The 24969-nt window shown below is 37.2% G+C and overlaps 3 protein-coding genes across 3 annotated transcripts; all 3 read right to left on the bottom strand.

Moving 5' to 3' along the window:
• Positions 1-1700: 1700 nt before the first annotated feature.
• LOC121962098 (L-amino-acid oxidase-like) lies at positions 1701-6765 on the bottom strand. Its single transcript, XM_042512292.1, has 7 exons — positions 6638-6765; positions 5868-6091; positions 5426-5538; positions 4987-5188; positions 4836-4904; positions 3804-3940; positions 1701-3533 (listed from the first exon to the last, which is right to left on the bottom strand). Exons 1-7 carry the CDS (start codon positions 6666-6668, stop codon positions 2741-2743), a joined length of 1569 nt encoding a protein of 522 aa, XP_042368226.1. The 5' UTR covers positions 6669-6765; the 3' UTR covers positions 1701-2740.
• A 4002-nt stretch (positions 6766-10767) lies between these two features.
• LOC121962097 (L-amino-acid oxidase-like) lies at positions 10768-16234 on the bottom strand. Its single transcript, XM_042512291.1, is given in 12 exon segments — positions 10768-10926; positions 10928-11050; positions 11052-11263; positions 11266-11558; positions 12141-12277; positions 12692-12760; positions 13231-13323; positions 13325-13383; positions 13386-13432; positions 14056-14168; positions 14961-15190; positions 16187-16234. Coding segments are annotated over 12 exon segments (1566 nt in total). The 5' UTR covers positions 16218-16234.
• A 4179-nt stretch (positions 16235-20413) lies between these two features.
• On the bottom strand, positions 20414-24930 carry LOC121962116 (low affinity immunoglobulin gamma Fc region receptor III-like). Its single transcript, XM_042512313.1, has 9 exons — positions 24900-24930; positions 24458-24493; positions 23861-23869; positions 23584-23814; positions 22778-23023; positions 22354-22476; positions 21582-21632; positions 21184-21258; positions 20414-20514 (listed from the first exon to the last, which is right to left on the bottom strand). The coding sequence occupies exons 1-9, from the start codon at positions 24928-24930 to the stop codon at positions 20435-20437; spliced, it is 882 nt and encodes a 293-aa protein (XP_042368247.1). The 3' UTR covers positions 20414-20434.
• Positions 24931-24969: the final 39 nt, after the last annotated feature.

Below are 24969 nucleotides of genomic sequence, written 5' to 3'. Positions count from 1 at the left end.
CTATTTTTATCATTCTGATTTTGTTTTCTTCTGGCTTTAGTGGGGATGGACTTCTGTTAATTTTCTTAGATGAAACAACCAAAGAGCTAACAAGGGAGAGGCAAACAATTAATTTGTCACTTTAAGAAGCTTATAAAGTATGCATGATTGTTGCATATATTTATAAAAAGTAGCAGATAGAATTGTATAGAAATGTTAGGAATGTCCAGTTTGCTTGTTTTATGAAGACTTCCTGCATGTATTGCATTCACCATTGGGATACTCGTACAGTTTGTCAGTTAAATATCAGTTGTTACTCATGAAATATTTCCTGGTATTTCCATAAAATATGTCACTTAATCAGAGGTAATCAGTTTACTCAATGATAGAAAAGGTGTGACTCAGAGGGAAAGGTTTTGGCACCACATGAGAGAGACTGGCAGAAATAACAACAGTTGGCAGCCTTTTGCTTTTCTCTGGAAAATCTGCACTTGCACCAACTTGTTTACTCATCCGCAGAGCTTTTACTAGGGATTGTCCATTATCTTAAAAATATTTCTTAAGACACACTGTATGATAGCACAACAAATGTCTCAATGAAAGATGCAAAACTGCAATGAAATACACAATTTCTTTAGTATGCAGTAAAATGCAACTTACACAATAAAGAGTAAAACACTAATAGGAAACACTTAATAACAACCTCTACTTTGTTAATATTAAAATATTTTACACAATAATATATATAATATATAATATATTAAATATATATATTTTTTCTACTTTTTAAAGCATGTTTTGTTACTTTCATAGAGCACTTACACTTTAGAAGTATTTAAGCATACTTTTGGAACTTATTTTGTGTTTTCTTGATTCATGGTTGTTATATTATGCACTTATTTTTAATTTGGAGGTCCAGTGTGTGTGCATTCGGGTGTGCCCCTTGGCGAAACAATTTTGATATATTATTTATTCGATGCAAATCTAATTTTTTTAAAAAAAAATTCTTTCAACAGTTGCATGTCTCGCTATATTCAAAATGGGAAGGACGCAGGAAGCCCAGAGGAACCCCTTATTTATTCATTTATTGTTCATTTATTTTCTCTTTTTTGTGGCACTTTTAATCCCATTTTTTAAATCGTTTTATTCAATTGAATCTTGTTTTTAGTACATAATTCGGTTGTTCCAAGCTGTGTCTCTGGCCCCTTATCCTCTCCTTTAATCTGACACAGAGGATGATTTTTATTTTAAAGTTTGGCACATTATTCTTTGGATTTGTTCTTCTTTAGAAAGATAGAATAAAAAATCTCACAGCATAAGGACACACTGAAGACCTGAGGGCTATTGCACAAAATCAGAGTTCAGAAATCCAGGATGACAGAAAAAACGAGGCTTGACTTGGACTCATCAGTGACTCCTGGATTTATCCATTGCACCGTTTGCCAAACCAGGATGAGAAGGTGAGACTATGTCAAGCCAGGTGTAAGTATTTCAAATAAATATGCGTTCACGGTTTACATGGATAGACCACATGTGACCATGTGATGCAGACATGGAGAAAACGTGTGCAGTGTAGTTATTAGCAAGAGGGCAGCAACTTCTCATGGAAATGCATGAGGAAGTAAAGCATATAATGTGATTTTTTTTAAAAAAAGGAAATACAGATGTTATAATCAAACATGGAGAAAAAGCTTGGCAGATAATAGCAGACCAACTAAATGTGCAAGTGAAACAAATTTATTTAAAGTTACATTATGATTTGAATTTGTTCTTTAATAAGTGGAAAAAACCCCCAAAACAACTCATTTCCAACATGGTCCCAAGACGCTAAAAGGAAGAAAACCCAAAGATGCATGAGACATTCAACATTAAACCTGAAATTCAAAAATAAATCCCCACAAAAAAAACCCTCCCACAACACAAAACAATATAGCTAAAACAACAATGCTAATGCTAATTTCCTTATAAATCTCTTTATACTTTTGCCTCGTAACATCCAGCCAAAAATCCACAAATTTAATCTCGATAAGAGCATATAAAGGTTTGTTTGATATCTTGATATATATGATACATTTAATGAAGTGGCCCACAAATGGCGTTGTCATGTAAGTTACTTAACCTAAAGTTACGTACTGAACATTAAGTTATGTAGGTTCAGGCAAAGGTCAGATTTAGGATACTAAAGTAACATAGGCTAGGTTTAGGAAAGTAAACATATCTTGGTTATGTTTAGAAAAAGAAATATGGTAAGTTAATATCACATTATGTAATCAACATAGGTAAGTTTTAGGCTAGTAAAGCTACGTAAGTTATACGTGTAGTAAGAATATATAGGTCAGGTATGGAAAGGTAAAGATACTGAGATTACATTCAGGAAAGTAAACTTATGTAGGTTAGGTTTAGGAAAAGAAACATGGTCACAAGGAACCAAAAAACTTTTCAAATTAAAAAAATTTCATTTCACATGTTTTTCAAACACTAGTCTCCTGGGAGAAAGTCCTGTGATAGCTTGACCTTTCCTTTTGCTCTTAATACTACTTCTTTCTTCACTCGAAACATCGCATTGGTCACGTAATCACAGCTTTACTGATTATGTCGGATTTAATGAATTTTGGCACATTGCTTTTTATAGGTATATGTACAAACAGTGCAGTTTCCTGAGAAAAGCAATACAATCACCAAGCAAAAAGTGCTGCTCATTTGGCACAAACATTTCGTCAGTACTATAGTACTGAATGCCTTAGAAAGCAGATTTAGGACCCTAGAGCTCATCATGGGGTTGAGTGCCATCTGACTCTTTGTTGATGTTGGCTGCAGCTCTGATGGCAGATTTCATGGACGTCTCGATCCAGGCGTGAGGGAAGGCCGTGTGCTCACCAGCAAAGTGCACCCTGCCCTCACTTCTGAAGAGCTCCTGGGCGTACTTTAAATGCTGGTAGGGGGTAAAAAGAGCGAAGGCACCCAAACTGTGAGGATCTGTGCTCCACTTCTTCACCACCACGCCTGTGCAGAGAGACTTTACGTACTCGCCGTGGATCTTCGCCAAATCTCTCAGAGCCAGCTCTTTCAGCTCTTCATCGCTCGCTCCTAAGAAGAGGAGGGAGTCATCGGACCAGGTGTAGGAAGCCAGCAGGACGCCGATATTTGAATTGTTTGGGAAACTGTGGCTGGGGTAGTAGATGAAACGAGACGGCCCGTCAGTGATGCTCTTTCCTCCTCGGATGCCGTCCCTCTCCCAAAACTTCCTGCTGAAGGTGAGGAGGATTTTGGTGGAGCTGTCGTAGTGGACTGACCTCAGTGCCTGCATCTTCGGGATGGAGAGAGGGGGGTTAAAGTCCATGTAAAGTGCTGCTTTGGCTGTGGTCGTTACCAGGACGTAATCTGCAGAAAGGTCAGTTAGAGAAGACTGTTGGCCCGTCTGGTATGATACGATCACACCGTTATCTGACTGACTGATGCGTTTGACTTTGGAGTCGAGGAGAATAACAGAGTCTTTGAGAAGAGGAAGAAAAGCTTTGGGGAGCAGGTCCGACCCACCAACGATCTCTGAGTACCTTAAAAACAAAGCAAAACAAATCTGTACTCTTATTGGATGCATTCTTGTAGAGAGAGGTGTAAATTTGCAAATGCTGTGTATTAGCAAACATATTTCCTGTTACATATCCAGATTATGATGCAAAATTGGAAACTAGAGATGAAAGTGGCAATATGTGAGAGCTTGGGGGTAGAACATGCTGCAACATTGGAGCCATTCATTTATACGCCCATGGTGATTAACATTTCCAGTTTGAACAGTGTAGTAAATATGGGAAGTCGGTCCTCACGTAGTTTTGTCGTTGATGTCACTCTGGTCATAGAGCATCTCAGTCAGCGCTGTGAACATGAGGCTCTGTTCATTAAGCAGGTCTCCGATCATCCTCACCGCCTCTAAACTCAGCTCTCCTTCTTCTTTCAGATATTCCTGTTACACAAAGTTCAGAGTCAAGCAGTCAGGGTGACTCAAACAGATTGCTGGTGTTTTAAAACAAAATTTTTTGATGAAACGTTTTGTTGTAGTGAGGATGACTAACATCAGAAATCATAGATTTATGTACACGGTGGTTACTTTTTACTGCTGTTTTTTCTGTACATGTTGCTCAACCAATTGCAATTCATGTGTGTAAGTAACTAATCTGAACAGTAATTGTTTTCCAAAATTGAGAGACAGCACTGCAGCCAGCAGACCAGCAGGCTCAAATATTTATTCTGTGTCTGACAGCATTATGGAAAGGATCCTTGTCGATAGTAAGATCCCTTTAGTTTAACGAGAAACAAATCACAAATGATTTTAGGCATGTTTTTGGTAGACAAAAAATGATTTTGCTCTTTAACAAATCTCTGAGGGGATCATTTCAATTATGCTGTCAGACACAGAATAACAATCTGAGCCCGTCAGTGACAAAAACAAGCACCTCTGGTGGATGTACAGTCAATGTGCGCACATGCCTCAAGAGCGCATATTGCAACCTGTTTCATGGCTACTGGCTGCAGCTCTATCAGTCAGAACTGAACTAATTTCAAAACTTGTTTTCTACATTAATCGCCCACCAAAACAGAGAAAAAACCGGAGTCCGGTTGAAAAATGGCAAAGTTACCCCTTAAGATGTGTGCAGGATAACTTCTTCTGCATTCATAATCTTAACCTGAACCAGAGTTGTTTTCTCTTATTTAACTTTTCTGACAGTCAGTTAGCTGACTGTTACATTTGGAAATGAATGCTTTGTGTAATACCATTAGATGTTGGTATTGATTCACATAATAAATTACAAATAATAGTTTTGTCATTTTAAATTTCATGACATTATAGTGTATTTTACCTGTACAGAAAAACGGTCGTATTTTCTCATTGCAGCCCAGCAGCCGTGCTCTTTCATTTCCTCTTTCACCTTAAAAGAAAAGAAAAACTGTGTGGCAGGCCTGACACAAAAAGCAAACTGGTGGAGGCTCATCAGTGGAAGTTTCACGTACCTTCTGCAAAGCTTTGTGTAGCAGTTCATCTGGTGTCTTCCCTTTCTCATGTGGCAACACGTTGTAATTCAGAACGTCAGGACGCCTTCGCACTGTGCCCGTCTTCTCCAGAAACCCATTAACCAAGTAAAAGGTGTTGTCGTCAAGCATCTTGAAGTCACCGACCTCGATCCCCAGCTTTTCAATAACCGTGAGGACGATGCTGTTGACAGAGGAGCGGCGGCGGCAGAGTTAGCTGTATTCACAGGAATCCACAAATGATTTGTTCATTCGAACCTGTAAGTAAACCTCTGCAACATGGCTTTGGTGGCCAGTTCAAAGGATAGAGGACAACTTCCCAGGATGCTTCACCTGTTCAAACACTGTAACACTATATTACTTATGTATATATATAAAATTCTATATATATTATACTATATATATATTATCATATACTCACCGATGAGAACTTGGGATCCTCATGGCTCCCAGTTCAGCGTACCAGCCCTCCTCTTCATTCCTGTAGGTCTCCACCCGTCCTCCGACACGACCACTCGCCTCTAATATCGTCACCTTGTCAGAACAGAACAACACAAGTAAGGCAAGTAATCAAAGGTAGTACTGCAGGTATTGTGGTATTTTGGCATTCCTACAGCTTTTACTAATTAGTATCCCCATTTTTGTGAACTAACTTTTGAATTATTTTTGTCAACCTTTACCCTTTTTTTTTTTAATATATATTTGTGGGACATTTCTTGCTGAGTTGCTCATTGCCTTTCCCTCCACATTTTTAAAAGAAATCAAACCATTTTGGTTATGTTTTGTGAAAGGCATCTGAATGAAGACCACCTGGGATTGACTCTCATAATAACATGTGCAGCATATGAACCACCTGCACCGACCTTGTGTCCTGCGTCCTGCAGCAGCATGGCGGCCGTCAGTCCAGCCATGCCAGCGCCGACAATGACGACGTGATTAGATATGTTTATGTGTGGAAGGCCGTTTTCAATAGTGTCCATCAGCTCGTCGTAGTCTGCGTCATTCAGACAAACAGCCAGGTGTTCCCTCAGGCTGATGGCGGCTGTGCAGTCGGGGAACAGCACGAGCAGCAGCACATTGACGGCAACTGGAAACACACCATGAGAGAAAACACACCATTTACTCCCAAAGCAAACTATCAAAGGATATTTAATCTTTGTTGATATTTGATTGAGCATATTTGAGCATTTTATTACGGCACATAGAGATTCTGGCTGAGTTAATAATTCTGTGATACTTATGTAATTTGCATTAGTTTACTCGAACATTTCCAGTTATTCATTTCAATTAATCCTCAGTAAAAGAAAAAATGGGACATTTGGCTACAGGTTAAATAATTCTAGCAAACTGAGAGTTCCTGTAAAGAATTAACAAATTATCAGTGAACACACATCTTTTTTCAGGAGTTTTGGTAAATTATGTTAAATATATGTCTGTGGGTCAGAAAAATAGAACGATTGTGGCTGACAAAAATAATACAAAACTGCAAAAATGTAAAAGAAAGATGTAAAAGCAAAAAAACTCAACATCTTTTATATTTTTTGTATTTTAAATTAACAACAGCAAAAAAGATGCACTGAGACTATACGTTCCCTAAATGAAAGAAAAAAAAATATTGCTCAGAAATACTCACATAATTTCCTCTTCAGCACATGTGGATCCATCTCAGTATCTTGGTGACCATCAACTGGTTTCTCTGTCAGCAGGTGAACTGTTTTGCAGATAAATTGTCCTTAAAGCTGTGATTCAAAGCCTGTGGAAAATTGGAAAATGTCAGCCAAGTGAGACTAGTTTAACTAGTTTACCGGCTCTGCAGAAGTTTCTCAACAGTTGGCATCAAATAACATTTTAAAATATGTGTTAAGTGACACGGGAGGACGGGAAAACAAACACATTTAAATAAAAGGCTGCAAACCTGCAAGCGTGCACACTTTTATGCATGATCATATGTAGCATTGCTTCCAGCTCTGCTTCTTATTTAGTGATAGTCCGTAATTCTTTCAGTAAAACATGGAAAGAAAGCAATAAGCAGCAAAAAAAATAACCAAACAATTAGCAAGAAATGAGTATAAAGAACAATAAAATTACCTGAAAATTAGAAATAAACAAATAAAATTAAATAAAATGAGGAAAGACATTTTTAAAACAACAACAACCAAGGAAATGAAAAGGTGCTAAAAAAAAGAAAAAAATATTTTAAATATGTAATTAAGATCATTATAAATATACTTTCCCCCCTAGCTTAATAGAACATGTATTGCCAAATTATATGTATAATACAGATAGAGTTGTATAAAAATAAATATCAGTGAAACTAATCAGTGACACATTATTCACAGGAAATAATATTTAAAATGGTCTATTTGGACAATCTTCAATACTGTGTTCACTTTTTGGATTAACTGTACAGTTTATCAGTTGTTCTGTATTGTTGTGCATTAAATACAAAATTTAATGTTTCTAAAATATGTCACTTAGTCAGGACTCGACTCTTCACTCAGTGACTGAAACGGGTCCCTTCAGATAAAAGGTTGTGAATGCACAGTGATAACCCTCACACGGTTAGCAGAAATACCAACATATCTTAAAATCTTTCTGGAGAAACACTGTGATGGCACAATAAAACGTCTCAATAAAAGATGCAAAAGATGCATTGATACGACTTGTGCTGTTTTTTTCCATCAATGTTTAGCATGAATATTAATGTTACAGGTAGCCAATGAACATAATGACAATAACAATGATTGACAGTTTGCTGCTTTTCTCTGGAAAATATGGGCTTGCACCAACTTGCTTGTTTTTTTGCAGACGCCACAGTGGACATTGAGCAATAGTTTACAGTATTTCTTGAGAACTACTTGATGGCATCAAAATAACCATCGACACAAAAGCTACCAACGCTGACAGTCCTAAAGGGAAAGGCACAACTGAGCTGTGGAAATCATGGGAATAAAAACAGAAGTGATAAAGCACACACACACACACACACACACACACACACACAGACAGACATTTACGCATGCAAACAAGCCAATCTTGTCATTTCAGAAATCACAATATGATGACAAAAAAGTGTCAATTATTAGTATTACTATTATTACATTTAAAGCGTATTTCAGAAACGATGTGAAATTCATGCAGACTCACTGAATGGAAAATTGCTTTTCATCAGATAATTCTTCGGATGTCAGAGGAACATACCTGATGCTTGTTAAAAGATTGTCTTGCCCCAGAGTAAAAGTAAGATACACGCAGAGTACTTTTACCCCGTATTAAGTAATAAAAACTTTCACGTGCTCTCCTGCTGACTACAGGTACATTTATGTCTTAAGAATGAAACTGAATCTTGAGACAAAGATTATTGGAATATTAAAACAGAATAAGTGATGATGGTGAGTATAATTCAGATTGAATATTGATCCATTGTTTTATACGTGTATTTATCCCTTTAACGCTTTGTTAATTAACAGTTTATTAATAGTTGTCTGAACTTCAGACCTGCTGCATGATAGATGAGTACCCATCATAAAGTTCACTGTAACAATAAATGCTTTGAGCGGGTAATATCAGGTCATCTTTACTGTAATCGAGTCCCAAAATATGAACCATCGAAGGCTGCTGCACTGCTGCTCTTTTGTCTTTTTTTGTTTTGATGCAGAACGTACAGCTCCTGTAACCTGGCCTTGACTAAATCTCTTAATTTGTTAATTTTGTTAACACATTTATAACTCTCAGTCTCAGCTTTTGCAAATACAGTGAATGGCTGCATTTGTGTTTTGCTTTCTGGTACTTTTTTTCGTTTTTGTCTGTCATGTTGTGTCAACACTAAAAAATTCACTTACCAACAAATAATTCATACATTTTAAATGCACACTGCTTTTTTTTTTTAAAAAAAAGTATATATTATTGTAATTGTTCAATGTTAATGCTGCACACTGTGTACTGCATATAGACATACTGTATATATATATATATATATATATATATATCCACCTACTTTGTGTATTTAAGGTACCCTTTTTTTTAATCATTTGATATTTATTTCACACTCTGTTCTTTTGTATTAAAATTCTATTTTTTATTTTCTTTTACCTTTGTTGTCCTTGTCTTTGTCTTTTTGTCTATTTCTGTCCCCTCAAAGTTGTCCTTGAAAAAGTGTGTAAGTACACTGAGAGCAACTTAAAATATAGCTGATGAGCTAATTCTGAAATAAGAAATTAGTGGACATATGAAAATAAAACTAGTGCTTAACCGTTGCTGTTCGCACATAAATCAGAACAATGCAGACATAATCTGGCTAATGATGAAGAGAAACAAATGTCGGACAGAAAAAGAAGAAAACCCCAAGTCAACCAAATATATCAAACACTATTATTTAATTATTAACAGTAATAAAAAGTCCAACCCTCACTGGACTCGTTTCCGGTGAGGGTTGGACTCTGACAGGACTGCCCTTTGTCACGATTCTGTTCATAACTTTTATGGACAGAATTTCTAGGCGCAGCCAGGGGCGTTGAGGGGGTCCGGTTTGGTGACCTCAGGATTGGGTCTCTGCTCTTTGCAGATGATGTGGTCGTGTTGGCTTCATCGGGCCGCGACCTTCAGCTCTCACTGGATCGGTTTACAGCCGAGTGTGAAGCGGCTGGGATGAAATCAGCACCTCCAAATCCAAGGCCATGGTTCTCAGCCGGAAAAGGGTGGAGTGCCCCCTCCAGATCGGGGACGAAGTCCTGCCCCAAGTTTAAGGAGTTTAAGTACCTCGGGGTCTTGTTCACGAGTGAGGGAAGGATGGAGCGGGAGATCGACAGGCGGATCGGTGCGCGCGTCTGCAGTAATGCGGACTCTGCACCGGTCTGTCTTGGTGAAGAGGGAGCTGAGCCGAAAGGCAAAGCTCTCGATTTACCAGTCGATCTTCGTTCCTGACCTCACCTATGGTCACGAGCTTTGGGTAGTGACCGAAAGAACAAGATCGCGGGTACAAGCGGCCGAAATGAGCTACATCCACAGGGTGGCTGGGCTCTCCCTTAGAGATAGGGTGAGGAGCTCGGTCATCCGGGAGGAGCTCGGAGGAGAGCCGCTGCTCCTCCACGTTGAGAAGAGTCAGATGAGGTGGCTCGGGCATCTAATTAGGATGCCTCCAGGACGCCTCCCGGCTGAAGTGTTCAGGTCACGTCCTACTGGTAGGAGGCCCCGGAGAAGACCCAGGACACGCTGGAGAGACTACGTCTCTCAGCTGGCCTGGGAACGCCCCCGGCAAGAGCTGGACGAAGTGGCCGGGGAGAGGAGTCTGGACTTCCCTGCTTAGGCTGCTGCCCCTGCGACCCGACTCTGGATAAGCGGAAGAATATATGGATGGATGGATGGATGGATAAATAGTTTGCATAATTCATTATCTAATAAAAATTCCAATATTTACATGACATTAAAATCAGTGTTGATGTATCACGATGTATCCATGTATCCATGTATCGCGATATGGCCTAAAAATATTATGATATTATTTTAAAGCCATATGGACCAGCCCAAATGTCCAACTCCTCAGGCAACCTAACAGAAATGCTACATTTAATTTATTATTATTATTATTAATGAATTATTTTTTTTTTAAATTCAATTTAATTTTATTTCAGTTATTTTTATTTTTTTATTCTTTTTTAATTATCTTTTTAATTCTAGTTTGTCAAAGCACTTTGTAAACATTTTTTGTCTTTTTAAGGTGCTATATAAATAAAGTAATTATTATTATTATTATTATTTAGGAGTCTAGAGTTCGTCGTGTCGACGAGTTCTTCCCGACTCTTTGTTGATGTTGGCTGCAGCTCTGATGGCAGATTTCATGGACGTCTCGATCCATCCGTGAGGGAAGGCTGTGTGCTCACCAGCAAAGTGCACCCTGCCCTCACTTCTGAAGAGCTCCTGGGCGTCTTTCTAAATGCTGGTAGGGGGTAAAAAGAGCGAAGGCGCCCAAACTGTGAGGATCTGTGCTCCACTTCTTCACCACCACGCCTGTGCAGAGAGACTTTACGTACTCGCCGTGGATCTTAGCCCAAATCTCTCAGAGCCAGCTCTTTCAGCTCTTCATCGCTCGCTCCTAAGAAGAGGAGGGAGTCATCGGACCAGGTGTAGGAAGCCAGCAGGACGCCGATGTTTGGATTGTTTGGGAAACTGTGGCTGGGGTAGTAGATGAAACGAGACGGCCCGTCAGTGATGCTCTTTCCTCCTCGGATGCCGTCGTCTTCCCAAAACTTCCTGCTGAAGTGAGGAGGATTTTAGTGGAGCTTTCGTAGTGGACTGACCTCAGTGCCTCCATCTTTCTGATGGAGAGCGGCGGCTCAAAGTCGATGAAGAGAGCCGCTTTGGCCGTGGTCGTTACCAGAGCAAAGTCAGCAGAAATGTCGGTCAAAGAGGATTTTTCGCCATTCTGATATGATACAACTACACCGTGATCTGATTGGCTGATGCGTTTGACCTTAGAGTTGAGGTAGATGGGGCCGTCAAGGACAGCGAGGAACGCGTTGGTGAGGAGATCCGACCCGCCGGTCACTTCCGAGTACCTTCAACACAAAAAGAAACAGCTTTAAAATCACTGAATCTGGCACAAACGTGGCAAAATGTTCAATGTGATTCCAACACTGCATGATGGACATTAACCCTTTAAGGACTGTTTGGTGCATTTTACGCACTTTTCATTCTTCATTTTTATTTTTTGGCTGACAAAATTCAAACAAAATCTAACTAAACTAAACAAATCAAAACAAATTATTCAATAATGCTTTTTGGATAAAATTCAGGGGCAGACTGATCTTTTTTCATTATTTCTATGTGATATGTGTGTAATTTCTTTATATATATATTTGGCTTATTATATATTTATTTTAATTTGGGCTGTGCTCATGCATATGCATTTTAGGCAAAATTGTGTATTTTTGTTGAGCCTTTGAATTTGCAGCTCAGCTCCTACAATAAGAAAAAAACAAAAACACAAATGTATTCTCTTAGTGAGATTATTGTATTGAAAACTGCAAATTTGTATCACGTTTGTGTTTTATTACATTTGCGGGTGTACACGGCCCTTAACAGGTAATTGGTTTCAAGCGTACCCTCGCTTCAAACAAAAACTATAAATGTGTTCGTACGTGGCGGTGTCGTTGACGTCGCTCTGGATGTAGATGGTCTCGGTCAGCGCCAGGTGCATCAGGCTGTCTTCATTTAACAAGTCTCCGATCATCCTCACCGCCTCTGGACTCAGGCCGCCTTCTTCTTTCAGATACTCCTGTGAAACAACACGACAAAACGTTTTCCACAGTCAGTGTTCAAACATAACTGCGACCTTAGCAGCAAATAGTGTGAGGAGGGTTTTAGAATTTTAATGATTCTCTGTAATTAATTTTTTCAGAGGCTAGAGGTGAGAGAAAAAACAAACAAATAAATAAAATAAAATAAAATAAATAAAATAAAAAAAAATAAAATAAAATAAAATAAAATAAAATAAAATAAAATAATTAATGTACATTTTTTTGTGATTTACCGGCGCTGCCCATTAACCAGCTCCTCCCTCAAGATTTGATCACATTAACTTTGGGTCTGTACAATTGTAAGAACCTCCTGATAAAAATTTCCAGAAGCATAAAATTCACATAATTTGTTGCTGCAGTACGCAGATGAGTGCTTTCGACTCGTGATTTACCTTCACAGAATAGTGGTCGTATTTCCGTAGTGCAGCTTTGCAGCCGTGCGCCTTCACTTCATCTTTCACCTGCAGAAATTTACATTCATGTGTTATTTAAAGTCGTGTCATCATCCGGCACCTGCACCAAAAACCCATATTATAACTAAAAAAATACACTTGCTGTAGTTTAGGGCCATACTTTTCACACATATGCAAGTGTTGTTTCAACAGCATTTTAAAGATAATTTTTTAATGTATATTTTGGATGAATATTTTACACGCTGCTTTAAAACAACATATTTCGACTTCCATATATTTTTTTTTAAATAATGCTTTTTGAGAACTTGATGGAAAAAAATTATCTAAATTTCATAATCAAAACACATATTATGTTCAGCCTCTGAAATTTTGGAAATTATTGAATGGTTGCAGAAAGACAAACAGCTAACAGATGGGAAATTAATTCATTAGAAATGTTTTAATAAATATTCATTTTGCACACTATGTTTCAGCTTATTTTATTGATTAACTCAATAAATCTCTGGGTGATTAAATACCTTCTGCAGAGCTTTCTGCAGCAGTTGATCTGCTGACTTGCCCCTCTCGCTTTTAGGCAGTTTGTATTTTAGGATGTCTGGATTTGCTTTCACCCGCGTACGTCCTTTTCAGCAGCCCATGGACCAGATAAAACGTGTTGATGTCCTCCATATGAATTCATTCAGCTCCACTCCCAGCGCTTTTGCAAACCAGCGGACGATTCTGTGAAAAAAAGAAGAGAATTTTTATAGAAGTGATTTTGATGAGATTTTTGTCAATGCAGAAATAAATGAATTATTATGTCTTTTTTTGTAGGTAGGTATTGCAGCTCTTACTAAAATACATTAAAACAGAGAAAGGTCCACATACTTTTAAACTCCCAATGGAGTTTTTTAAAATGATTTTTTAAATTTTATTTTATTCACAAGATTTAATGTACAAGATCTTCCTCAGGCAAATGTGGCACAAGACAGTCTTTTTTGTGTGGGTGGCAATCAGGCAAAATCATCATGACCTGAACAAAGGTCACAGACAATAATTTCAAACACCACAAGAGGGCGACAAGTCCACCATAGTAAAGGTACCTCAGGAAACAGAAGAAAAAAAATCATTTTAATATATATATATAGAAGAAAAAATATATATAATATATTATATATATATATATATATATAGATATAGATATAGATATAGATATATATGTATATTTTTATATATATATGGACAAGACAAAATTTAACATTCACAAAAAAACTAAAAACATGATGATAATAATACCAATAATCGTAATAACAGTAATATCTAAAGGTTCAGATACTGTGAACTGAAGACACATTTTCACTCACTTGTGATCACTCGGGATCCTCATGGCTCCGAGGTTGGCGTACCAGCCTGCCGATTCGTTCCTGTAGGTCTCCACCCGTCCACCGACACGACCGCTGGACTCCACTATGGTCACCTTATTAAAACAGAAAAAAAAGTGCTGAGTGTCTGATTCTGGATTTTTTTATTTGTATATTTTTGCTTACCCCATTCATTTAATGTACCTGTGAGCATGAAAGAGGGATACACAAAGAGATGGCGAGAAAAACATTTTTTTTTTGGGGGGGGGGGGGGCCCCAGAACATTTTTTTTTTTTTTTTGGAGAGAATTTTTTTTTTGGGGGGGGGGGGTGGTGGGGGGGGTGACAAAAATGTCTTTTTTTGGCGAGAATTTTTTTTTTCTTTGTTGGGCGAGAAACATTTCTTTTGGGGGACAAGGAAAACATTTTTGGGGGGCGAGAAAAAAAGCTTTTTTGGGGAGAAAAGAAATTTCATTTCCATTCATTTTGACCACAAGAGGCTGAAGCGCAGCTCCAAGGGACTTTTCATTTCTCTCTGCACTCTAAACACAACATGATCTCAAATTCTGATATGTGAGCACTTTCATGCAACATAATGATTTTTCTTGCCAAAAAAAAAAAAAATGCCCAAAAATGTACTTATTTTTTCTAGCAAAAAGGAAATCTTAAAAAAAAGAGTTCTAAAAATATTTGGACCACAAAAAAATGTTCTCACCATAAAAAAAAATCTTGCAAAAAACAACAACAACAACAACAAAAAAAAACATTATTTCACACATACACAAAAAAAAATGTGGGACCACCAGAAAAAGTACTAAATAGTTGTGAAAAGCATCTGAGTGAAGCACGTGACAAAAACTGATGTCCATCCAGGTTTTAAAGAGTTAAGTACCATCCTGTTGCCTGTACCTTGTGTCCTGCGTCTTGCAGTAACTTGGCAGCTGTCAATCCAGCTACACCGGCTCCGACAATGATCACATGACGGGATGTATTTCGGCATGGCAGGCCGTTCTTCACAGTCTGCAGCAGCTCCTTGTAGTCCCTGTCCTTCAGACAATCAGCCAGGTGTTTGTTCATGCTGACAGCAGCAGAGGGGTTACTGTGGTACAACGTGAGCAGCAGCAACACACTGAAAAATACTGGAAACACAGAGAAAAAAAATACATACTGATTATTTATCATATACAACTTTATTCACCCACAAATTATACTTATCTAAATCTATAATGTAAAAGTACATTAAATATCTGGATCTTTTAATATAATGGTCATTCTTTCTTCTCAAGGAATCAGCACTAAATCCTACTTTTAACTAAAATTAATCAAGTAATATTGACTAAATAGTATTGATAATCTGTAGCGTCTGTAACATCTCAGTGACTACATCCTTAAAATCAAATTCTTCTCAGTATGTGCCAGACTGTCTATTCTTGGAAGTCCAGTAAACACCGCTCTCTTTCCTAATTTCATCATGCAGTGACTCAAATCAAGCCGAAACCACAAAAGAAGAACAACAGAACGGCTGTCTTTCTTCTGTTTTTTTTTTTTTCACTGGGTCAAATCTACTGACAAGGAAACAGATCAAGGAACTGAAAATCTGCACGTAGATCACATACTTGAGCACAGAATAACTACAAAAGAATTGAAACCAAATTCTTAACACCATTAAGCCTCTAACAGTCGGTAAAACTGAATTCCAAAAAAGTGATAGCCCAGCTCCGATTTTTAATGATTATCTTTTTGCATGAACTTTACATATTTAATTCCAAGAGTTTGTGTATTTTACCTAATTATTCATCTATTTATTTATTTATGTTTATTGCTATTGACAGGTAGATTTTGATTTCATTGTATGAAGCACTTTGTGTTACAGTTAACCTGAAAAGTGCTATATAAAGAAAGTCTGATTGATTGATTTAAACCAAACTGTAAGCCTCCACCAGTCCGTAAATTGAATTCCAAAAAAGTGATAGCCAATAGTCAACTTTTAATGGTTAACAATTTTCTTTCTTTTTTTTTTTTTGCATACATTTTAGTGAAATTTAGAATACTTTTTTGGTATTTACAACATTTAGTATTTAGTAATAATTTTTGCTTGAAGACAGGAAAACACAATATTTCTGAATATTACTCACATAATTTCCATTTCACTACATGTGGATCCATATCACCCGTCTGGACACTTGTCCTCTTTTTGTGGCAGAAAAACAGAGAGAAGATAAAATTAATAAAACTGTATCTAACAGACAGAAAATGACAGAAGACATTTACAGTAAAACTAAAATACAATTTAAAGAAGTAGTATTTTGTAATGTTTACACATTGATTCAAACTCTCCATATAGTATATATATATATATATATATATATATATATATATATATATATATATATATATATATATATATATATATATATATAAATATATAACCAAAATCATAATTACATGCACATTTTGCATTGCATATTGCTTAAATATATTTATATATATTTCTGTATATTTCTCATCTGGTATAAATACATTTACATGCATTACAATATTTCTATATATTTAAAATTTTCAGCGTTTCATGTTTAATATTGCATTATATCTTTTTTTCTATAGTGTTAGAACCTTGGTATAGTCCATGTAATATTTTGTAAACTAAAGTTAAATTAACCTTATTTATGAGGAAAAACAAACATAATTTATCATGCTGATATATTAGTGAGATTTTAATGATAGTCAAATCAGATGAAATAGTTCCTACCTTTTAGGGAGCTTTAACAACAATGCTCTGATTGTCTGATGTTTGAGTGACTGAGCATGAAACTGTTGCCTCTTTTAAATCCTTCTTTGCCTTCATGCTGGAATTTTTCTCTCATCTGACCGGGGATGACCACATATGGCATGACTGTATGGATTTCTTTTTTATTATAAAGTTGTGGTTTTCAGTTTCATGTTTAACAGCCATCAGGAGGTATATATAATAATCAGGTCTTATGATCAGACATTAAAAAAGTACAATTACTCAACTTCATCAGTGAGTCATCTTGCGTCATTTTAACCCTTTGAAACATGGATCACTTTTCCTGTGCTGCATTCAGACGCCTTTTTTCGAGTATTTTAATGTCTGAATCCTGTGCAAATCGGTGTGATTTCTTTCACAAAACGTGAAAAAAAGGGCAATGAGCAACTTGACAAGAACTGTCAAACAGCAAAAAATTAGCAGATTTAGACAATTACTTTATAAAAGCTAGGGAAAATATATAATTAAAATAACATTTTAATAACGCTTTAACTTTTTAAGTTAGCAGTTTTTCAAAGTTAATTTCTTTGTTGTTTTTTAGACGGCCTTTTTTTTCTTTTACTAACTTAATTTCCTTTTACTTTTTATTAATTTCTTGCTAATTTTCAGGCTTTGTTTTCTTTGTTGTTGCTTATTGCCTTCCTTCTTTATTTTAAAGCTAGTGAAAAAATTCAACAGAACTATACTTTTAGTAATATCAATATCTATTTTATATTATTTTACAGAATTTTTCATGTAGTTTTTTAATTTTAATTGGTTTTTTTTGTTTGCTTTTCAAACTCCCTTGTTTGATTTTTTTTTTTTTTGTTTTGTTTTGTTTGTTTTTTGATAATTTTTCAGTTTTTTTTTAAAACTTTCAAGCTTTTGAAAGACAGGTTTCAAAGAGTTAATGGGAACTTTGCCAAAAATGCAACCGCAATGAGGAAATAAAACTTCAATTTATTTTTGAAGAAGAATCAGCTATTCAGTTCATATTTCATCAGCTAACCACACGTCTGTCACGACCACAGTCACATGTTTTCAGTGAGCATGTCATGGAGGTTTCTCTGCTGGTTTTGTTTTTAAAGTATGAAAGTTACTTTAAATGTTGGCTTCACCACAGAGCAGTTGGGTGTTCAAACAGAAAGCGGATGTGTTTGCAGATGGACGGAAACAGCTGAGTGATTTATTGGTGAGGTTAATCTTACAGGTGAGAGCAGCACGTTCAGACAGGTGAGAGTCCACAGGTGAGCAGGAACAGGAACCTGACGAGGAGACCAGCAGCAGGCGGAGATGAGCGGCTTTAAACGCTGTGAGGAGGCCACTGAGGAGCAGGTGAGCAGGTGAGCAGGTGATGCAGGAGTCATGTGACTGGGAGTGCTGGGAAAGTCTGAGGGCATCTGGTGGATAGATGGAGAACTGCGAGTCTGCAGAGATGCATGCTGGGTCCTGAAGGAAGTGAGAGGAACTTGGCTGTTTTCTGTCAAAAACACGCGAAGAACTTATAGAAATGATTGAATAGTACATGAAAATTACCTAAAAAACGAAAGAAGAAGAAAGTGAAACAAAAATCAAACAAGAAAATGACTTTTAAAAGCAAGCAATGCTAATATTTTTGAAACATGACTTTCAGATATGTGATTATGGTAGTTAGAAATGTAGTTTTTCCTTAGCTTTCTTTGTTGTCCTTGGATGTTTATCCCTAAGTTTTTGTTTGTCTTTTTTCCTACTAATTTAGTGCAATTTGTGGAACAATTCTTAACAAATTGTTCTTTGCCTTTTGTCATGTTTTTTTTTTTTTTTTTTTTTTTTTTTTAAAAAAAACACATTTATTAAATTTTCTTATTTTCCACAAAATAATTACAGGAGAAACAAATAACAACTGATTACAAAACAAACAAACAAAAACAGGTCAGATAAACAAACATATGCAAGAGGTTACAGAAAGCAGTTCATGATGTCCACAAAACTAAAATAATGGCAAGCTCTAATGCTTTTAAAAGAAAATGAAAAAAAAGTAATTATGGTAGTTAAAAATCTAGTTTTCTCTGAAATACCACCTAATGCGAACTTAAAAACTTTCTTACGATTTCAAAGTTGATGTGTTTCCGTTGGGTATATTTGATATTTGCAGTTTGAGGGTTTGTGACATCACTTGCGTGATGCATTTTTAAACCAAAATATGATCTTTTTTCTGAACAAAGTAGTTTCAAAGCCGAAATCTAACTGCAACCGTTTCACAGTTAACTGTCACACTTTAATGAAACGTGCTATTTTCACAAGATTGCCACCACAGTCAATTGTTAACTACAAAGTCAGAGTGTCTGCATCAGATAAAAGTGACACTGCTGAGCCCGAGCTGACCACACTGTTCAAAAGCAGAAGTTTGTTCTGCAGCGTTCTCGTGTGAAGACGCAGCGAGTCGGTTTAACTGTCACACCGTAATAAAAATAGACACAGGTGCTGAGAACTCTCCACGAGGTCGCGTGACGACACCCGTCCATTCGCCAAACCTGCAAGACACAGAAAATACAGAACAAATATCAATAATTCAGTTCAGAGCTTTTATTGTCCCTCACGATTTAAAAATATGATAAACAGTTACATGGTTCATCATAGCAACACACAACCAAACTGGATATCTATATTGTAACGCTGGATTTATGTTACATATGGGCTGAAAAAAATGTATTATTCTTTTAAAAACTGGCTTGTATATGTTTTAAAAAACAGTGAAATGACCTGACGGATTGCTTAAAAATTATGATTATTTAGTGAAATTAATTTAAATATATAATTATGATAATTAGAAACATAGTTCTTTCAAAATTCTAATCTAACTTAAAAAAAAAACTTTTAAAAGTTTCAAAATCTACTAACTGCCTGTAATTTGCAGGACATTTCTTGCCAAGTTGCTCATTGCATTTGCAAAGTCATATTGAAGTTATCCTTTATATGAGTTTCAACCCAAACACCCAAAAAAATGTATTTTTCTGCAAACCACATTTAAGTAACACGTGTATAATATTATGTAACAGATATGTTCAAACTTACCATTTCAGTGAAGCTCTGGTTAACGTGTGGAGAGGTTTAGGCACAAACAACCACTTGATTTATGTTAGAAAAATCACATTTTGGTCTGAAATATTCCATTTTGGGGCAAAATTGCAGCAGATAAGATCGCAGTATCTCGTTTCGTTACACTGTGCTCGCTGGAAAAACAGCAATGTGACGCCAAACAACACCCGAGTATGGTGTCTTAAAAAATAGCTTAAAAAATAACATCAACAGCAGACGCAGGAGGACCGTAGAGCGTAATATGTAGACGCAGATGTCCACTGCAGAGCGGCAACATGTGACGACTATGGATGAAACATGCCGGTCTCAGTCTTACCTACTGGATCATCGAGTAAAAGGCACTCTCCATCAAAGTCGGGTCGTTGCGTGTTGAGGGAACGGGCGTCGCCGTCATGCTGGATGCTCCCGCGTCTGCTTTGATAATAGATGTAAGTTTGTTGGCAAAATATTGATTTAGTGTAACAGCAAATGACCTCATTTAAAACAACCGGTGTGTCCGATGTTGGTTAATTTTCAAAGTTACAGTTGAAGTGGCTTTTTACTCAGGATGAGTCTCACCCGGTTGTTGAGGGTCTCCGGGGCCCAGTGTGTAGTAAATGGGTTGATATGTCGATTTATCTGACAGAGAAACACAGTGTTAGTCAGCTGAAAGATGAAATATCAATCAGTGAAAATGCTCTGGACTGTTTTAAGGATTTTTTTAGAATATTGGTTTGATTAAAAATGTTCAATTTATGATGACTAGTGAGACATTTTATAAAATGTGGCCAAACTTTCTTGCAATTAGTTTGATAAAACAATCAAAACCACTCTTACACCTGTCCCTTAACCCTTTGATACATCAGCAAACTGGCTTCTTCAGAAAACATAGAAAGAGTACGACGAGTAGATTATTAAGGAATGGCCCCCAAAATTGCAAGAAAATATTTTTAAAAATTAAAGAAAATCAACTGAAAATAAGTGCCCCCTAAAAAATCAAGGAAATTGCCTCAAGAAAGAGCAAAATCTGTTTTTTTTTCTTCTGTTTTATGTAATATAATCTTAAAAATATAATGAAGAGAATTATAGTTTTCTGGACTTTTTTGGTATTTATCATCACCCAAGCTAATGTCTCAGATCATTTCCTTGTCTTCTACTTGTTTTTTTTTGCAGTTTCTTCTAAGTTGCACATTATATATATTTTTTTTAATGTTTTTTCATTTTTTCATTCTTTTTACTTCACTTTTCATTCAAAAGTGAAGTAAAAAGCTAAAAAAAAAAAAAAAAAAACAGCGTCAGGTGAAGTACCTTTCTTCTTCCTGTCTTTTGTTACGACGGCGTATGCCACTACTTCTGCATCAGCTGCACTGGCCTCTATGGAGACTGAAATAAGACAAAAACATCAATTCACATAAAAGAAACTGTACAGAGACAAATGCATAGACAGAATATAAACAGGAAATGCTTCCTAAATCATTTTCATACCACAAATGACAAACAGTCATCAACTCAAAACCAAAAAAAAAATGCTTTAGTTTTTTCGGACTCATACTGTAGTTCAAGAGGTCATTGAAATGATGATTTTATACTTCGTATTTGTTCATTTTAATTTGCTGCTTTATGTCGGGCACTTTGCATATTGCCTGTTTAAAAGTGCTCTGAATATCTGACTCTCCAGTATGCTGTTATATGTTTTATGTTCTCACCTGTCTGGTCGTCAGCGGATCCAAGAGTCAGCGTGGACAGGTAGTCCCACACTGCAGTACGAGACAGGAAAAACAACAGTGTCGACAGAAGAACAGGACATAAATATATTTCAGACACGATGCAGTAAATATAGCGACTTGCGCAGTTTGCATTTGTCCTATTTTTTTTTCCCTGCGCCTTATTATGTCCCAGAAATTAATATATTTTGAACAACCCAAAAAATATTTGGGTTGTTCTAGTGCACTGTTCATATATTGCACCAAAATGGGAGCATATCCCCAGGTGATGATGAACCAATAGTTCATGCACACCCCACGAATTTTGGAAGGCTGCGATATAATGCAAACTGATGTGTGCAGATTGTTGCATGAGGACACATTAAAATATTACACTGAATTCATTTATGAAGGGTAGAAATAGCCCCCTATTCACAAACTTAGGACAAAAGATGATCATGCTCAATGAATCATCAGAGTAAAGTGCCAATTCCTCAAAATTGTACTTGAGTGCTGTTCTTGGAAAATGTACTCAGTTACATCACTGGATGTTGCTTCTTCAGAAATCGGAGCCTACGTGTCTCAGTGTTGTGCCTGTTCCAGTTACTGAAGTTAATTCAAACAAGTCAGCACTATCATGTTCACTTTCCGAAATCTGCATCTGTCGGCGGGTCTTGACCTCTCCAATTTGGCGCCCACAAACGCATGTCAAAAACAAAAACAAAACAACAGCTACGAGCACTTTGAGCAGCAAAAATTCTATCTGTTTCTGTACCTCTGTTCCAGAAATGTTTGCCGAGGTGAAGTAGTCCGACCACCAGCAACAGAACCATCAATAAAACAGAGACGACGATCCAGGGGGTGGAACTGGAGGAGGTGGGGGAGCTCTGGGGCTGCTCTGGATCTGCTGAAGTGACATTGTAATTCAGAATATGCTGAGGTAAGGGTCCTGCCAGGAAATATAAACATCGAACTAACTAACTAAGGATAGGATAAAATCGAAATTGAGCCTTAGATAAAAGATGTTCGAGAAGACAAAGGGATAAGCTTCTAAAAACTCCTTGCAAATCCAGCGTACTTGTTTTGGATATTTGGGATCCTAAAAGTATTTTAACACGAGAATCAAATTTCACGACTTTGCTTCTTTGGAGCAACAGCAGAAATTTAGATCACAGTGTAGAAACATCACAACAACTAACCTCTGACAGCCACCCAGCTCTCTGCTGATTCTCCAGCTCCAGAGATTCTGCACCCGTAGAGTCCTTTGTCGGACTTAGAAACAGCATTGATGGTCATCTCTCCTGTGGACTCACTCCTTATAAAGCGCCCATCTTTGTAGAAATTAGCCAGGAGGTTTGAGGTAGTTGTCTTGTTTCTGCAGCGCAGAGTCACAGCTTCTCCCTCAGTCACAGGAGGGACAGGACTCTCCAGGATCACCAAACCATCTGAAAAACACAATTTGTCAAGAAAAACACAGTTATTTATATTTAGCTTTGTTTGCAGTTATTAAGTTATTTGGTGGCACGGCGCTGTTCTGGGCTGTCCCTGCCCTTCAATCTGTTTACGTGGAAATCATTAAGCAGGAACAGCACACATTCCTGACCTTCCTGTGCTTACAAGGAAAGCCTGAGGCAGGGAGAGGAGCAGGGAAACCACGACAGAGCAGGCATCAATGACAATTATGACATCGATTAAGTCAGAACAGCATAAAGGAGGACCAGGGGCGGAGGAGGGTCGTAAAAAGCAGCTTGCAGAGGGAGCAGCAAAGAGAAGGTGGGCTAGAGCAGCTTTAATAAGACATCATGAGAGTGTTAGCGAATCAGATGCTCAGAGGCAAATCAGCTGATGAGGGCTTGCATGTTATCAGCTGATATCAATAATATAGCAGCGATTGACCCGTTGGCCCGCCTGAACTAACGCTATGCTCAAAAGTCTTTACATTGTGTTTACTCATAATGAATCTATGACAAAATCATGTTGTTTGAGTGCAAATATAAATACATACTAGTGACAGTTATGTTGATGCTGTTGCTTCTCGTCCCGTCTCCCCCCTCACACCAGTACTCTCCACTGTCTTCTGGAAATACATTTTTAATGCTGCAGAAATTCTCTTTAAATGAGACATTAGCCGTAGCTTTGCATGAGTGTTCGTGACTGAACCCCTCACAGTGGAAAGTCACAGGCTCATATTCAAAGAACTGCAGTCTGTTTGGGTCGACACGGATCAATGCTGAATCTGAAACAAGGAAAAGAGATTTGGTCTCTAATCACATGTAAACCACCAACCTGTTCTCATTCTGAAGGTGTCAAATACTGCTGCTTTGTCAGTGATTTTGGACACCAAAAGCCACCTTTCACAATATTATACACTGACAGACGATGTTAGTTTGTAACACAGCTGGCATCCTGATTGGACTTAAGTTTGAAACACTGCCGATAACGACGTGATATAAGGTGCCGTTAAGTCCCAACAAACCCACAGACTTTCACCCAGTAACCTGCTGTTCGACTTCTTTTTCTAACCGTAACCACAATGCAACAGGATACGTAGCACTAATATATTGACGGAGTCCACTGACAAAGCTACGATATGTGACGACTTAAGATGAAAACCTGTTGATAGTACTGGTATATATTTCTAAGATAATTCAACCGAATGACAAAAGTGAATGTTTCTATACCTAGAAAAAAAGATAAATTTCCTTCCTGTGAATCTTCGTTTATTTTCTATTAGTCATAACGGCTCAGTTCATCAAATCATAAAACACAAATTCTTTTTTTCTCATCAAAACTCTACCACAAAAACCTCACATCTAAACATGTATCCTTCAAAATGGTGAATAATGTATCGGTATAAATGAGCAGCTGATAAGTTTTACCAAAATGTGCACACGGCAGGAACAGCACCTTCATCACTGGAGAGGAAAGACAGAGAGACAAACATCACGGTGTTTAAAGCGTCGATAGCTTTTCCTGCAGCTGCTCTTAAAATCAGCATTTTGTCCGTCCAACCTCATCATGGAAAAGGAAAGTTAAAAACTAGTCGCACATTTTTTAAACAACCTTCTTAACCCTTAGGGCCCGCTTCAATATTACACACACTTGTATCGCTCTGCACACATTTTTTAACCCTTTAAATGCCAAGGTTTTGACATGATGCCACTATGTTTTTAGATGAAAAAAAAAAGAATTATTTCAATATACTTTATGCAAACTGATTCGTTTTCGATGATTATCATAGCCTGGGATGTGTCAGTGACGTGCAAAAAATAATGAACAGTCCCCATCTTTTTGTTTTTATTAAATGCAGTCAGTACTCACGCAGTGTGATGCAGAGAGCTGTGCCCTCCATGTCGTCTCGCTTCTGACTGAACATCACACTGAAGTATTA

This window comes from Plectropomus leopardus, chromosome 23 (assembly GCF_008729295.1).
Source record: "Plectropomus leopardus isolate mb chromosome 23, YSFRI_Pleo_2.0, whole genome shotgun sequence".
Lineage (NCBI taxonomy): Eukaryota > Metazoa > Chordata > Actinopteri > Perciformes > Serranidae > Plectropomus > Plectropomus leopardus.
The sequence above is the reverse complement of the archived record's forward strand: the minus strand, read 5'-3'. Positions and strand labels throughout refer to the sequence as shown.

Bases quoted from the DNA above. Each gene is read 5' to 3' on its own strand.
- LOC121962098 (XM_042512292.1), bottom strand. From the start codon at position 6,668: ATGGATCCACATGTGCTGAAGAGGAAATTAT. The intron at 4,905-4,986 runs GTACGTGAAACT...TTTTCTTTTAAG, and splicing joins TACACAAAGCTTTGCAGAAG to GTGAAAGAGGAAATGAAAGA. The intron at 3,534-3,803 runs GTGAGGACCGAC...TTTGTTTTTAAG, and splicing joins GACATCAACGACAAAACTAC to GTACTCAGAGATCGTTGGTG.
- LOC121962116 (XM_042512313.1), bottom strand. From the start codon at position 24,930: ATGGAGGGCACAGCTCTCTGCATCACACTGC. The intron at 22,477-22,777 runs GTTAGTTGTTGT...CAGCAGATCCAG, and splicing joins GAGCTGGGTGGCTGTCAGAG to AGCAGCCCCAGAGCTCCCCC. The intron at 20,515-21,183 runs GTACTTCACCTG...TTTCTCTGTCAG, and splicing joins AAAAGACAGGAAGAAGAAAG to ATAAATCGACATATCAACCC.